This window comes from Lissotriton helveticus, chromosome 4_1 (genome assembly GCF_964261635.1).
Source record: "Lissotriton helveticus chromosome 4_1, aLisHel1.1, whole genome shotgun sequence".
NCBI classification, from domain to species: Eukaryota; Metazoa; Chordata; class Amphibia; order Caudata; family Salamandridae; genus Lissotriton; species Lissotriton helveticus.
Genome location: NC_136063.1, coordinates 1,436,377,586 through 1,436,392,581, shown reverse-complemented (window position 1 = coordinate 1,436,392,581; position 14,996 = coordinate 1,436,377,586). Strand labels below are relative to the sequence as shown.

The 14,996-nt window shown below is 42.0% G+C and overlaps 1 protein-coding gene across 1 annotated transcript in view; it reads right to left on the bottom strand.

The window, feature by feature from the left end:
* Nucleotides 1-333: 333 nt before the first annotated feature.
* Nucleotides 334-14,996, bottom strand: part of LOC144827545 (regulator of G-protein signaling 9-binding protein B-like) — a 77,308-nt gene continuing 62,645 nt past the window's right edge. The window contains exon 3 of the mRNA XM_078685809.1: nucleotides 334-926. Coding sequence (XP_078541935.1) covers nucleotides 568-926 — 359 coding nt within the window. The 3' untranslated portion in view covers nucleotides 334-567. The remainder of the gene's footprint in view (nucleotides 927-14,996) is intronic.

Here is a 14,996-nt window from a genome sequence, read left to right as displayed (position 1 = left end):
GAGTGTCACAGGAGGTAAAGCCCCCTCTGTAATACCAAGGTACGTGGGAGCACTAAAAACATGTGCAAATTCCTGAGCCCTACAAGCGCACTTAAAAAACATGGCCTGGAGCTTCAAAAAATGAACACCCCCCATAAGCTTTTTCATGTCTAGACTTTGAACATTTTATGATACACTGTTCCTGATAGGTGTAGAATTTTAAAGTAAATATAGGGGATTATTTAGTGTTTGGTGGATGCGTTGTGAGCCTTGCATGTTAAGATTGCATTTAGCACTCCATGTCTGAATAGGCTTTTATATTATTACCTAATCCTCTACACTTAACAGTGAGAGGATTGGTTGGATACAGCAGTGCATAGGACATGAGTGAGCCTTTATAATCCTAATGTTTCAGTGTACTTCTTGAAACTGGAACTATTACTGAAGAGCATTGAATTAAAACAGCATTTTCAAATGTCAACAGGTTATTTCTGTAAGTGTATTCCTATATGTCATCTGCTGTCTCTTTCAACGCACTTATTTGAGTTATAAGAGAAACTTTCTTGCTATTGGCTGTCAGAAGAACCATCACGCGAGATGCACCACGCTAACGGACAGCGTCACTGCAATGAGAGCCGCACCGCAGAGAATAAGGGACAGGATATACTGCCCTCCACGGCAGCACCTCAGAATACCGCCCTCCTCCACAGAGAGCATGGCCAGAGAGGAGGCTTCGTTGCTGAACACCTCGTCTTCCCGGCCACCGCTGGCCTCCACGGTCCACCTGAGGACGTTGACCTTCATCTCCATGTCGTTGAGCATTTCGTCCACTTTCTCTATTTCCGCTGCCAGTTCACTCAGCTCCAGGTTCTCTTTGCTGTTGACAGCTTCGTCATAGATGATGTTCTGGACACTTAGGGCCCTGGATGCTATATGAGCTGTTGTGCCTGCAAACAGGATGTTGAAAAACAAAGACAGTATCCTTAGCTGTAGTACATTTCTTCGTTTAATGTCTTTTTTAGGTTTTGTAATGTTATGTACAACACAACAACAAAGGGACTACATAAGAGATATACACTGTTAGTTGGAGACCACTGTAAACTCAACTATGTAATTGGTACTGGTGACATTCGCCTACTTTCCTGAGTGTCTCTGTGAGTCTGCGATTGCAAATGAGTCTAGTGAGTAAATGTTTGTATTCTTGTGGCTATGTTTAACAGTGACTTTTTGGTCTTTGTGTGATAAGGCTCATAATGTACCTCCGCCATTCATGGTTAGGTTAAATCATGTCCCTGAGGTGGGTCCAGGATCCAAAACAACTTATGAATGTGATCATTAAAGAAAACAGAGCCCCTCCTCCAGCATTACAATGGAGGTCATAGTAAGATGGAATCAGGTGTCGCTGAGAGACCTGCCTTTGGGACCAGAGGGTCCTGTTCCCTCTGATTTCATTGTAAATTATGTCATTGATCTGTTGGATTTCGACAAGGAGGACAATCCTCTTTACATAGATAGATGTCGCAGAATTAAGTGCAACGAGGATCGTGTAGCGAAAGAAGGTCCAACGGGCCCAACCCTGATCTTTAGGGTGACAGACCTGACAGTAGACAAACATTTTTTTAAACTTTACATTTGATCTAATATACAACAGAAATCGCAGTGCACCCTAGAGATGGGATATAACAATCCATAGCAAACAGAATATAATACAATAACAAATGGAGGTAAATTATATCTAACAGTGCTTAAAGCAATGAAATTGATGTAGGCATTGACAATTGAATGGACATTTCAGTGGCATAAGTCACATCGACATATGAACGTTCCCTTTGAGAAAGTACTAACAATACACTTGCGCCTACTAAAAGCAAGTAGCAAAGTGTCACTGCGTGTACTATATTCGACAATCTTAAAATATAGAAGGTAAGAAACAGAACAAGTATTTGACAGTGAGATATGCCTGGAGGGGCTGAAGGATGTCTTTAGCCCAAGGATGCACAGTAAGAAGGTCTGCATATACAACCTCCATATTGTTGCATTAGACCACGTCCTATGCCAACAACTGAACGCAAGTAGGTGGGACTCGCCCCAAGCACAAACTACCCTTCTGCTAGCAAAAACTAGTGCAACAGCCATAGTCTGAGTATCTACTGGGATATCTCCAACCTAGACCAGCAGTGCGTTTAATATGAAGGGCATCGCCCAGAGAGAGGTATCCTAATCTTGTTAACAAGGATTTCAGGTTTTTCAGGAGTGGAGTCTGGGTCCAAACAGGTGAAATCTCATTCCATGTTATGATCAGGAGTTCTGCGAAGCTTGCCCTCCAATATTTCTATACCAAAGGACATAGCCATGCCAGGTGCACAAAGCCTGCATCTGGATGACATATAGCATAGCAATATATACAAACATAAAAGCTAGGGACCAGACAAAACAAACACTACAAGAGGCCTAGACAGTATTTCTCATAAATACAAACCCAAGAGGAACAAATGTTTGTTGAATTTCAGAAAAGGGCCTTTTCACAGTAGAAGTTGACGTTTTGGTCCTAATACTACAATTCTCCTGAACCATCATCAGGACAACCACAATATACTGGGACAGCGGTACTTTCAAACAGCAACTAAGTCCGATTTGTATCAGACTGTGAAGGGGACAGTTATCCTTAGCCATATCCCTCATACAAAGAACATATTAGCTAGCTCACTCGCAGTGTGAGTCCAAAAATAGGAACTCTAACAGAGAAGCTTTCGTTATAGGACTGTGAAAGCATTCAGAACTGTTTGTAAAAAATGCAGCTCAAGGAAGAACAGACGCAGCGGTTGAGTATTGTGTGTGGATTCGCAGATACCATGCAACTAGAATCTGTTCCCTTGAAGTAGCAGGGCTGGCTTATTCGATTTAATGTTTACCATAAATCTAAATGCATGAAGTGCCACATCTAAAGGACATTGAGCCCAATTCACAAAGGTAAACTTAGTCGTTTGGTCTAAACATAGACCAATCTTTATGTTTGCATTCGGGGCGGAGATCTGACCCAAGTGAGGACATAAAGATAGTACTCATAAATGCCCTTTGTGAATTCTCAAAGTTGTAAACTTACATTTGGTCTTTATGAATCGGGCCCACTTTTTTCCCTGACACCTGTATCTTTAATAAGCGTGTCTCTGTTCCTCATAAAGTTGCAGTCACAAGAGTCACTAACAATTCTGAATGTCTTTCACAGTTCTTTAAAGAATACTTCTCTGTTAAAGTACCAATTTTCGGACTCACATGGCAGGTGAGCCAACTCAAATGTTCAAAGCTAAGTGTGATAGCTGACCCGAGATGCGAATAAGTCCACCTACCTTAATAAATGATTTGGGAGGTTCTTCTAAAGAATATTTGGAAAAAATAAGGTAGAGTAGGAAAATGGGCCCCTGCTGGGTAGTAATGGCCAGACACAGTTAGGGTGCAGTGTGCCCCTTACACCACTAGGTGCAGGTCCATTGAACCTGCTGCACTAATCATAGCTATTACACACCTAGGGGCATATTACCAAGATTAAGCAATATTTATCGCTTAACACGGTTAGCGGCAATATTATTATCGCCGAGCTCCGCCGATTTTTATCGCAGATAAACCTTGCTATTATCAAGGTTTATCTCAAAAGCGATAAAAATCGGCCGTAATGCATGAATATCGCTGAAAAGTCAGCGATATTCATGCATTACCGAGCTAATCCTCTTAGCCATGTTATCCACCTACCATTGGATAACATGGCTAAGAACTGCTCTGGGCAGGCGTTACCTTTTGGAGATATTCAAAAAGATTTCCAAAAGTACGCCTATTACCAAAAAGTACGCCTTTGTAGGTAATAGGAGATAGCGATGTTAGTGACTGTTTACGCCCACTTTGCATGTCATTAGCGATAAATATCGCTGACATGCAAAGTGGGCCCCAAGATGATCGCTATCTCCTACTAGCTGTCGCTAACTGGTGTTAGCGATAGCTAGGTAATAGGGCGATAACATTTTCGCCGCTTTAGCGGGAAAAATTCCCGCTAAAGCGGCGATAAGGCTCTTGGTAATAAGCCCCCTAGTTCTGAGTGTTAGGAACTCTTTCACTGTTATTGCATGAACAGACCTGTTCTCGGTCTTAGGAAAGCTTGCATTGTTGCTGTCTGTTCATAGTTCACTGAAGAGTACATTATTCTTTAAAAAAAAATGAGAGCATGATTGTAACAAATTGCTTGAGGTTCTACAATCACGACTTGACAGATTTATATTTGTTTATTCACAGAGTCAGCAGGCGCAGTGTGGCTGCTGAGAGTTTTAGTACACCTGAGTGACCTGAGCCTTCCTGCTCAGTTCAGTCAGTCAGTCAGTCAGTCAGTCAAAAATACTTTATTCGGCTGCATCAGCAAACATAAAAGTGTATTGCTATACATATAAATAGCCAATGTATTTTAAAAACTACTTAAAACAGTAAATTCGTTCAGCAAGATAGCAAACTTATAAAATAAATATATATATATAGGCATAAAGATATATGCTTCTCATCACTTCATGGTCAGAGTCTCTTCCGAGTTCGCAAACAACATTTAATAAAATGTAACAAAGCATGACACAACACGCAACAATTCCTAGTTGTTGTAAAAAAGAAAAGGCAACCTTATAAGACCTAGTGTTAAGACTGTGTAATATAGACATAAGAAAGTGTTTCCGGTATGTAGTATAAAGCCCACAGAGAAAAATAAAGTGCAACGTGCTCTGTTCGGATCTTCCATCACATGGACATGTAAGGAGGGACAGAAAATACAAGCCTTGCCCCCAGATTCATCAAAGTCCTCTTTTGCGAGTCCTTAATAGCGATTATTAAGGAATCGCTATTAAAGACTCGCAAAACGGGATGCATGTAGAAATCGCAATATTTTTTGCGATTTCTACTGCTTCCTTATTTGCGATTCGCTAATTGCTAATCGCGAATAAGGAATGGCTTTCCCATTCATTCCTATGGGCCTAAAGGCCCATAGGAATGAATGGGGAGTCATTCCTTATTTGCGATTAGCAATTAGCGAATCGCAAATAAGGAAGCGATTTCAAGGGTGCCAGGGTGTCCAAAGGACACCCTGCAGCACCCCTGAAATGGTAATGTACACTGGTGTTGCGCACACACATGTCCAAAGGACATGTGTGTGTGTAACATACAACTTAGAAAAATGCACTAAAGTGCATTTTTCTAAGTTTTCGCTATTTACCACGTAGTTAGACTTCGCGGTAAATAGCGGCCCCATATTGCGAAATCGCAATTTTAAAAAGGTTCATGAATTGCATTTAAGGAATCTCTAATTGAGATTCCTTAAATGCAATTCTTCGCATTTTATCGATTTCTATAATTGCGATTTTTGCATTTGGGATGATGAATCCCAAATGCAAAAATAGCGCTCGCAAAGGGCCAGATTCTCAGAATCTGGCCCTTTGCGAGCCGATTTTGGCTTGATGAATCTACCTGTTGGTTCGGAAACGCCACTAAGAAATGTACAAGAACAAAGCGTAGCCTTGTGAGGAGAATCTGTTCTGTTCATGTGAAATACGTAGTAGATAGAACTCCGGAGCTGGGCTCACTATCACACTCCATCGAGGTGGGCCTGGGTATGTCATCTGCAGTTCTGCCCAGTGCTTATTTATTTTTATTTTTTAAATACAAATCTTTTACCTGATCCGATGCTGAATGAATTGAGTTCTCAGGATTAAAAAAACAAAAACAAAAAACTCAAGGACGCCTAACTCGGTAAAAGAGTTCCTAATATAAGCTAGCCATGGGATACTCAAAACATTGTCTAGTGCCAGGCAATCCAATAAAATCTATTTACTAAAACAGGCTTCTGGTTTCCTCCAAGATCGAAGCCAGGCTAACAGGGGTTGCAGTTGGATAACCTTCTGCAAAGTCCAAGCCCATCTCAGCACGGCAACAGACCATAGTGGTGGATTTATGGAGTGCCAGAATCCAAACATGAAGCTATTATCTATCTTTTGTTTGTATGTACCCCCACACATCCGTGCCATATGTGCCATCAGACAACATTTTAATTTTCTACAACTAAACTAGCTCCTTACCTGGTTTGTGTCCCAGTCTCTTAGCCAAACGTAACCATTGATAGATCTTTCAAATTGGAATGCTCTAGTTTAACAAATAAAACATTTCAATTAAAATTTGAGTCTAACGGGATTCCCAATTAAGTAAAAGTGTGAACTTTAGCCACCTCTTTATCCGAGATTATATATTTCCTAGATTTGGAAGATCTCGGGCCACATTTCATGATGAAAGATTTGCAGAGATTAGTCCTCAGACCCAGATCATTAAAAGCATCTAATAATGTCTGCAGCCTGTTGGCAGTTCTAGCTAGGAGGACCGCATCGTCCATGTACAATAGCACCGGTACGAAGCAGGAACCAACTTTAACCAGATCTCTACCTCTTTACAAGGAAATTCATCCAGGCCATTAATATATAATAAAAAAAAACAGAAAAGGTACCAAAACACACCTTTGACAGGCCCAAAAAAGCAGCATTCATTTTAGGAGATAGGGCCCCCTCTACACTATAGCGGATCTTAACAGATGTGGGACAATGTATTCTCTGGAGCAGATCAACAATAGCCCTATCACACCCGATGCCTTCCATAATGTCCCATAACTTGGGACACTGCACCCTATCGAAGGCACAAGTAAGATCCATAAATGCTAAGTGCATGGGTTCTTTCTTCGCACTAAGGTATTTTTGCATAATGAGATATAGATTCAGAGTCTGTGCCACGGTGCCCACTCCAGAGTGGAACCCTAGCTGCACGCCCAACAAGACCCTATTCTCATGTGCCCACTCTACAAGTTTTGACAGACTTACTCTTTCCGGAATTGTAAAAGTGCTGTCCCATAATGAGATAGGTCGACAGCAGCAAGGCTGTCCTTTGTCCCCCTTTTTAAATATGGGGACACCTATCACCTCCTGTCAGGTTGGCACCAGCGACCACACTACAGCAGCTTTTAAATCATTTGTAACAATTGGGTCCAAAAAGATTGGAGCTCTTTAAATAAATCCTGCTCAGTTAATTTCCCTTTTCCTTGTAATTTCTGAAAAGCACCAGCTGAAATAAGTAGCGCATGGTCTCCATGGTCACAGGGATTTGTAAGGGTAGAGTGGAGCAATCTATTCCAATCTTCACAACAGGGATTTCAGCTTATTCTGGCTCCAAACAGGTGTCAGGGACATGATCATTCCCCAGGCCCCACAAGGCAGTTATATGGCCGCCACTGACTACCCAGCCCACACTTCAAGCCAGCTCGACCCAGCCTCAGGGGAGAAGCCAGGAAGGAGCCAGAGTGTGCAAATTGAGTTCCAACCATGTACGTTGGGCGCCCACTCACTTACTCGGGTGTCTGGGTATCTGCTGCACCTCAAAAACACAATTTCTAATGTTGCCTTGTACAGTGGTACAGATCGTATTGCTTCTGGCTGACAAAAGGTCATTGTAGCATATTGATGTTATGCGCTCAAGGACCCTCGTGGTTCAGGACGGACTTTGGAGAGGAAATATCTGATATGCGGGGAGGAGTTACGGTGTGGTTAATGTTGAATATGAGATCATGCACAGCTTGTGAGAGTGTGCTGAGGAATAAAGAAGTATTTGACTGCAGCTTCTATGTGGCATATTTCATTTGCATGCTCCAGGGCTGGGGAAGAAGCTACAGTCAGGCTGAATTTTGGTTCTTTCTGAAGTAAATGCTCAAGTAGTTAAAAATTGAAGACGTTCTTATCAAGGGATACTTTATTTGTATTTGAGATAGCAGGAGTTTGGATCCTGATGCTGATCATAAAGGCCAAAAGTTTCCCTTGGGCCAATATCAAAATGCAGCCAGACACAATCTCAATTATACTATGCTAGTCTGGCCATTCATGTTCTCAATGGCACATGTGTGTGGTCAATAGAAACCCCAAATGCAGTTGTAGTGGCCTCTGTTATATTCCCTCAGTTTCCTGATTGTTCCTGCTACGCTCTCTGATCTGATTATGGTCTTCTATAATGATAACATATCGGTGAAATAATTGTATGGAACTGTTGTGATATTATCTGGGTTAGCAGTTGGAGGTATAGATGAGCAGGAAATCGTGCGCAGTGACATATGTACTACTGGTATGATGTTGTTGTTTATTATATTTTTATTTGGCATATATAGCCATAAAAATAAAATGCTGCAATACATACAATTAAAATCTGATTTGTACAGACCCTGTAACCGTAAAAACAGTATAAAACACAATAAAATCCTGATAAAATCGACAAAAAGCACTCGACCAAACCACAGGGACTATCTAGTTCATCATTGGCAAGGGGAAGGAGTCACCTATACATTAGCTATACATTTGTACATCCACCCTAAATAACAAGGGCCCGGGGAACCCCGAATATTGGTGCCATCACATTTCTGCCCCGCCCCTTTTAAATTATATAACCAATTCCTTCAATGACTCCTGTATAGCAATTATAAATCTGCCCATTGCACATGTCACATTTAAAAATCTCATATTTAACAGCAGGCTAAGTGCTTGATCCCTACTAAAGATTTCATAAACAATAAAAAGGGGTTTCAAAATATTTTCCGCTCTTCTAAGAACCACAAGCACTCTAACAGAATATGTGGGCCGTTGCATTTCACTTGTAATCCACATGTGCACAAGCCTTGTTCATTCATCGTAGCAGATTTTATATTCCAATCTGTGTTGCATGGATTCAGGCCCACTCTAAATTTCAAGATTATATTTCTAAGCTTTGGGTTAGGCATGGCCTCGATATAGGGGAATATTTGATCATTGGTCCACCCGTTTATCAAGAACCTAGAGGACGATTTACTCCTCAAATAACCCAAATCTTCCTCTCGGACCTTCAAATTATTAATAGCACGCAACACCGACTTGGGAATCTGCTGCCCCAACCTCCATTGTTCTGGTTCTAGGGATAGTTTTACACACAACTTATCTAACCTAGTTCTAGCTTGGGGCCCCCAATTTAGTTTGCTAGCCTCTATTTCTTTTTTTATAGAATTTAGCTATTTTAGCGGGCCCTTTCTCCATTCATTCTCTGCCAAAAATTCAATACTGCTTGTATACCTTGAAAACTCCAGGCTGTAAGGTGACATTCCATTCGAACAGCCTGTATCATTGTTGACGGGAGGAGTGCAAGGAGCTGTTTGACACATTTACCCTCTTCTAAGTTCCAATCTGATTTACCTCCCATATATTGTTGTATAGCATTTTAGGACCCTAGTGTAACATTCCCGATTCAGGCCCTTATATAGGTATAAATCACCATATCCTTATGTAGGCATAGAATTCATACCCTTATTTAGACATAGCTCATGCAGTCCAAATACGGCATGGCTACTTCCACTAGTTCCGAAAATCCACAACGATTTCTTGGAAAAACTCGGCTTCAGCAGTTAGGGACTTCCCCTTGCTTGAATACTGACTTGTCCAAGAACTCATGGAGTTTTCAAAGAACTGAGACTCTTTGATGACGTTATTATGTCCACCTTTACGTCATTCTCTGCACCTTCAAGGATTAAATATGCCCACACTTGCCATAGCAAACACACGGTGGTTTGGAGCAGTTCGACTATCTACTTGCCCGACGCAGCTCGCTACAGCAAGTGCCAAAGGAAGCCGACCCTCCAACAGACACACTGAGAGAGACGCTGTCTTTTCTCTTGCCGAGAAATCCAGCTCCAGTGTTTCCAAGCTACCCTTGCAGGTTGTTGGGAAATCGAGTCCTTAGACAGAGAGATACCAGACCTCCTTCATTCTAAACCAAGGTACGGAGCGGATTAGACCCTAAGAGAAATCTTGGATAGATTCTTGGCAAAAAGAATACTAGATTTAGGCTACACCTCACTTACTCCTTCCTTCGTACCAGACTTAGGTTAGGGACACCGGGGGTAGGCGTATTTTAGAAGCAACAGTTGAGTACTTTTTAAACCTTTTATTATTTATGTATGTATTCTATGGCTTAGAAACCATACCATGCTTTTACAGTATTATTTTATAATACTCTTTTTGCTGTACGCATTATACTTTGCAGCCAGTATTACGATTGTAGCAGCTAATTTCTTCTGCATGAGAAAGAAGACTGTTCAATAAATACTATTATTGAAAACGCCCGTTTCTCTATTTTCTCTGCACCTCTGGTGAAACGAAGCATGAATTTGAATTTAAAATATTTATATAGCGCTACATACACCATGCGGTTTCTTGGCGCTGTGGAGACTAAATTAGCAGTAGGAATGCAAATACTGATAAAGAAACAGGAAATGAGATCAGTTTACATTGGAAAAGGCTTGGGTAAACAAAAAAGTCTTAAGATCTTTACGGAAAAGGGAGTAATGTCTGGCCAGACGTAAATGATCGGGAAGGGAGTTCCAGAAGGATGGTGCCAAGAATGAAAAATTGTCTCCACCCCATTTCTTACGTCTGTAACGGGGTACCTGAAGAAGCGATTGAGTAGATGAGCGAAGCTCACGGGCAGGGGTGTACTCTTTTAATAAGGAGGAAACGAAGGCAGGGGCTGTGCCCTGGCGCGCCTGAAAGACCATACAACCTGTTTTAAAAAGGGATCGCTCCCTGACAGGTAACCAGTGCAATGCCTTCAGTAAGGGGGTAGAATGATGAGAGCGGGGAGACCATGGACCAGTCTGGCCGCCTGGTTTTGAACCAGCTGGAGCTTCCGCAAACTATACGCTGGAATACCGTTGTATAGAGCGTTAGCGTAGTCCAGCCGGGAAATCACCAGAGCGGACAAGATAAGTTTAAGTGCGAGAGGGGAGAAAAAGCGAGAAACAGAGCGAATAGTTCGAAGGACCAGAAAGCAAGAAGAGACAACAGAGGTTATTTGTGAGTGAAGAGTGAGATGATTATTGATTTTAATGCCCAGGGTCTTTACTGAGGGAGAAGACGTGGGAGGGGATCCTAAAGAAGAAGGCCAGAATGAAGAGTTCCAAGGACTGGAAGAACCACCCGTGAGAACCAATTCCATTTTATCGGGGTTCAGCTTCAGATGATTGTGGTTCATCCAGTCCCTGATGAAAATCATAGTAGTCTGAAAATTAGAAATAGAATGAGAGGAGGAAAAAAGATTAAAGATAAGCTGGAGGTCATCCGCATAATTATAAACGGTGACCTCCAGTTGCTGAAGTGCAAAGATCAAAGGATAGATGTAAAGATTAAACAAAAGAGGGGAAAGAGAAGAACCCTGAGGAACACCACATGTGACCTTGAGTTGGGTGGCCGAGAAATCCCCCAGCCGGACTGCCTTGGTGCGGTCCCTCAGAAAGGACGATAGCCAAACCAGGGCTGAGCCCTCGATCCCCGCCGCTCCGACACGGGAGAGTAAGATGGAATGATCCACCGTGTCGAAGGCGGCGGAAAGATCGAGGAGCACCAGGGCCTGGTAATTGTTCTGGTCCATACCCTCCCTGAGGTTGTTCAGGACCGACACCACGACGGACTCGGTGGAGTGCCTAGGCCGGAAGCCTGCCTGCCGGGACGCTAGGCCCCCATTTGTTTCTACATGGGCACTGAGGACCGATGTTACATGTCGGTCCAGCACCTTGCCCAAATAAGGTAGAAGCGAAATGGGGCGATAGTTAGCTGGAGCAGAGGGATCCACGCCAGGCTTCTTCAGGATAGGCACTATTTTGGCAGATTTAAGTGCTGGGATTACCACCCCCTGGGCCAGAGAGCTGTTGAGAAAGGAGATTGGCGGTTTAGGGCAGGCAGAATAGATCTGTTGCAGGATATAGGCTGGACAGATGTCCGCCGGGGAACCAGACTTTACTTTGGGGAGTATTGCAAGAAACACTTCTTCGGTAAGAGGAGGGATAGACGAGAGACAACAGTGAACAGTCGGGGGAAAGGGCTCAACAAATGAAGGGGAAGGAAGTGGAATATTAGCTTTGATATTGCTGATTTTATCCAAAAAATAAAAATTCAAGGAATCACAGAGGGACTGGGTAGGGGGAGGCTTAAGTGAAGCCCTGTCAGAATAGGCCAGGTCAGGTACGATGGAGAAAATCTCCCTAGATTTGTTCTCCGCCACCAAAATTTTGGCTGAGAAGTACGCAGTCTTAGCGCCTAGTATAGCCTGATATGCACGATTGACTGAGTAAAATATCTATCTATTGTTTCCACGACTCTGAAGATCAGTTTTATCTTGGGGAAACAAAGTTGTCATGTTTATGCGGTTGTCAGAAACTAATCCCTTCTTGTTCATTCGAGAAAGTTTCTAGTGACCTCAGAGCTAGCTGGCACTCACAATTAAGTCTAGTATTATCAATAGATACCTAGTAGACCTCAGTCCTATGTATAATCTATAGGATATATTATTCCGATGCGCAGAGCCTATTGGGAATATAGGAACTACACTACAATATAATACCTCTACACCGTATTGGAACTGTGGGCGTACCAATGCATTAAAAGCCGATAGAATTGGCCGCAGAGAGGGACCTCCGTACTTTTGCTTGAAGTGTTTGAGGCCCCACACTGAGGAGAGCGCCTTTAATTTGAGTGACTGTATGTGATCCCTCCAATTTAACTTATTATCGAACCGCATACCCAAGTATTTGTATTTATCCACTTCTTCCACTCTAACCTCTCCCAATTTCCAGTACAGGGAGCTCTTCTTTTTTCCCAATACCATTATTTTGGTATTTTCTAAGTTGACAGTGAGGCATTTTTTCTTTGCAATATTCATGAAAGATATCCAGTTTTTTTTGCAAGTCCAGCTCTGTCTTATCCATTATCACTAAGTTATCTGCATATAACAGACAAGATATATGGGTGCCTCCCATCTTTGGACTTACCCCACCTGACCTACTCAATATATTGGGTAAATCTGCGAAAAATTGGAATATAATGATGGCAAGAACACAGCCCTGCCACAATCCATTCATTATCTGGATTTTGTTAGATAGGGTTCCCTGGGTATTCAAGATAACCTTAGCCCAATTGATTGAGTGCATTTCCTGGATTAAAGCAAGTACTGCCTTGTTGATTCCGAGCTCTGCCAGCATGCTCCACAGTAGGCTACGATGTACTGAATCGAAGGCAGCTCGGAAATCCACAAAGCAGCAAAACAGGTTACCTCGCACTTTCATTGCCTTTTTGCATTTGCCCATAGACTGAGGCAATGGTCAATGGTTGAATGGCCCTCCTGGAACCCTTCTCTATTGGTATCAGGTTATACTGCTCTGCCCAGGATTTCACTACGCCTAGTAGTATTTTAGAGAAAACTTTCTCCCCTACATCCAGCAAACTTATTAAGCGGTAATTCTGAGGTAGTGTGGCCTCCTCTTTTTTATAAATTGGCCTCACTATAGCGCCCTTCCAATTTTCTGGGAAGATGCCCGAAGTTATAATATGTTGAAAGGTCTCTTTTAGAAACCTTGCCCACCAATCTGTACTATTTTTTAATATGATTGCAGGTAGATTATCTGGCCCTGCTGCTTTAGTTAGCTTTAGGGATTGAATTGTTTCTTTTATGTTTTGGATAGAGAAGTACAGCCCTTGTAGTTCTGACGCTTCGTACCTTATTTCCAGGGTCTTTTCCCTATTTGAACCATTGTACAGTTTACTCAAATGGCTAGCCCAAACGTCTTCCCCCACTAAACACCGCATTTCCTCTTGTACGTCTCCCTCTTTTACCAGGCACAAGAATGATCTTATATTATTTGTATTTATCACATCTAACATTGTATCCTAATTTTTGGCCGTATATTCCAATTTGCTGTCTCTCAACCTATTTTTATATTCCTGTTTTTGCCCCTCAAAGGCTCTCCAAAGTTCCTTTGTCACGCCTTTTTCTTAACTGTCTTTCCCATTTTCATACCCTCAATTTTAACTTCCTACACTCATTATTAAACCACCCATTTGTTCTTGCTTTTTTCTTATGGGCGGGCCCTGCTTTTACCTGGATCCTTAGACAATTTACAACCTGCTCTATTATATGCTCACACCGGGTTAAAATTGTATCACCTTGCACCGCTTCATCCACAGCCCTGTAATCAATTATTAAATTATTGACCAATTTCAGGCTGTCCTCTGTTATGCGTGTAGTTATACGTCCAGGGTATTCAATCTGTAAGGGAACCACTTTTTCTCTTTCCAACTCTTGTTCCATCTTTATTAGTAATTGTAAAGGCCAGTGGTCACTACCTTCACACTGCAGTATTTCAAATCGTTCTACTTCCTTGAAATACCATGCATTTATAAAGGCGTAGTCAATTGGGCAATTCTGATTTCCTATGCGGAAAGTCTTCCTTTCAGGGCGGTCGGTATTAAACTGTCCATTGGCACTAAATAATCCTATGGATCCTAGAAATCTTACTAAATGTTTATCTCACATGTGTGTGGCCAGTAGAAATCCCAAATGCAGTTGTAGTGCCCTCTGTTATATTCCCTCAGTTTCCTGATTGGTCCTGCTACGCTCTCTGATCTGATTATGGTCTTCCATAATGATAATATATCGGTGAAATAATGATAATTATACGGCACTGTTGTGATATTATCTGGGTTAGCAGTTGGAGGTATAGATGAGAAGGAAATCGTGTGCAGTGACATGTGTACTACTGGTATGTGCCTGAAAGATGTCTTGTTAGGAGAGTGTTTGCTATATTTGAAAATGTCTGGCACGGAGTTACTTTTTTAGTTTGTCTGGGGGGTGTGAGTGGCCAGTAGGTGAGTTTGACTGCCTGATAATATTCTGGATCATGGCTAAAATGTTCTTGTTTTGTCTCAGGTTTGTGTTGCTTTGGTGGTGTAACTTTGTAAATTATGCATTCCTTTCCTCTTTGGTGGTGTTTTTATAGCTGATATTTTTGGGGGATGTGCAATGGGCATGTGTTGGTTACTGTTTTGTGTGTTTTATGTGTGTGTGTGTGAGTTTATTTACTGACAGTTACTTCTGTGGGACAAGCTGATATTACCATG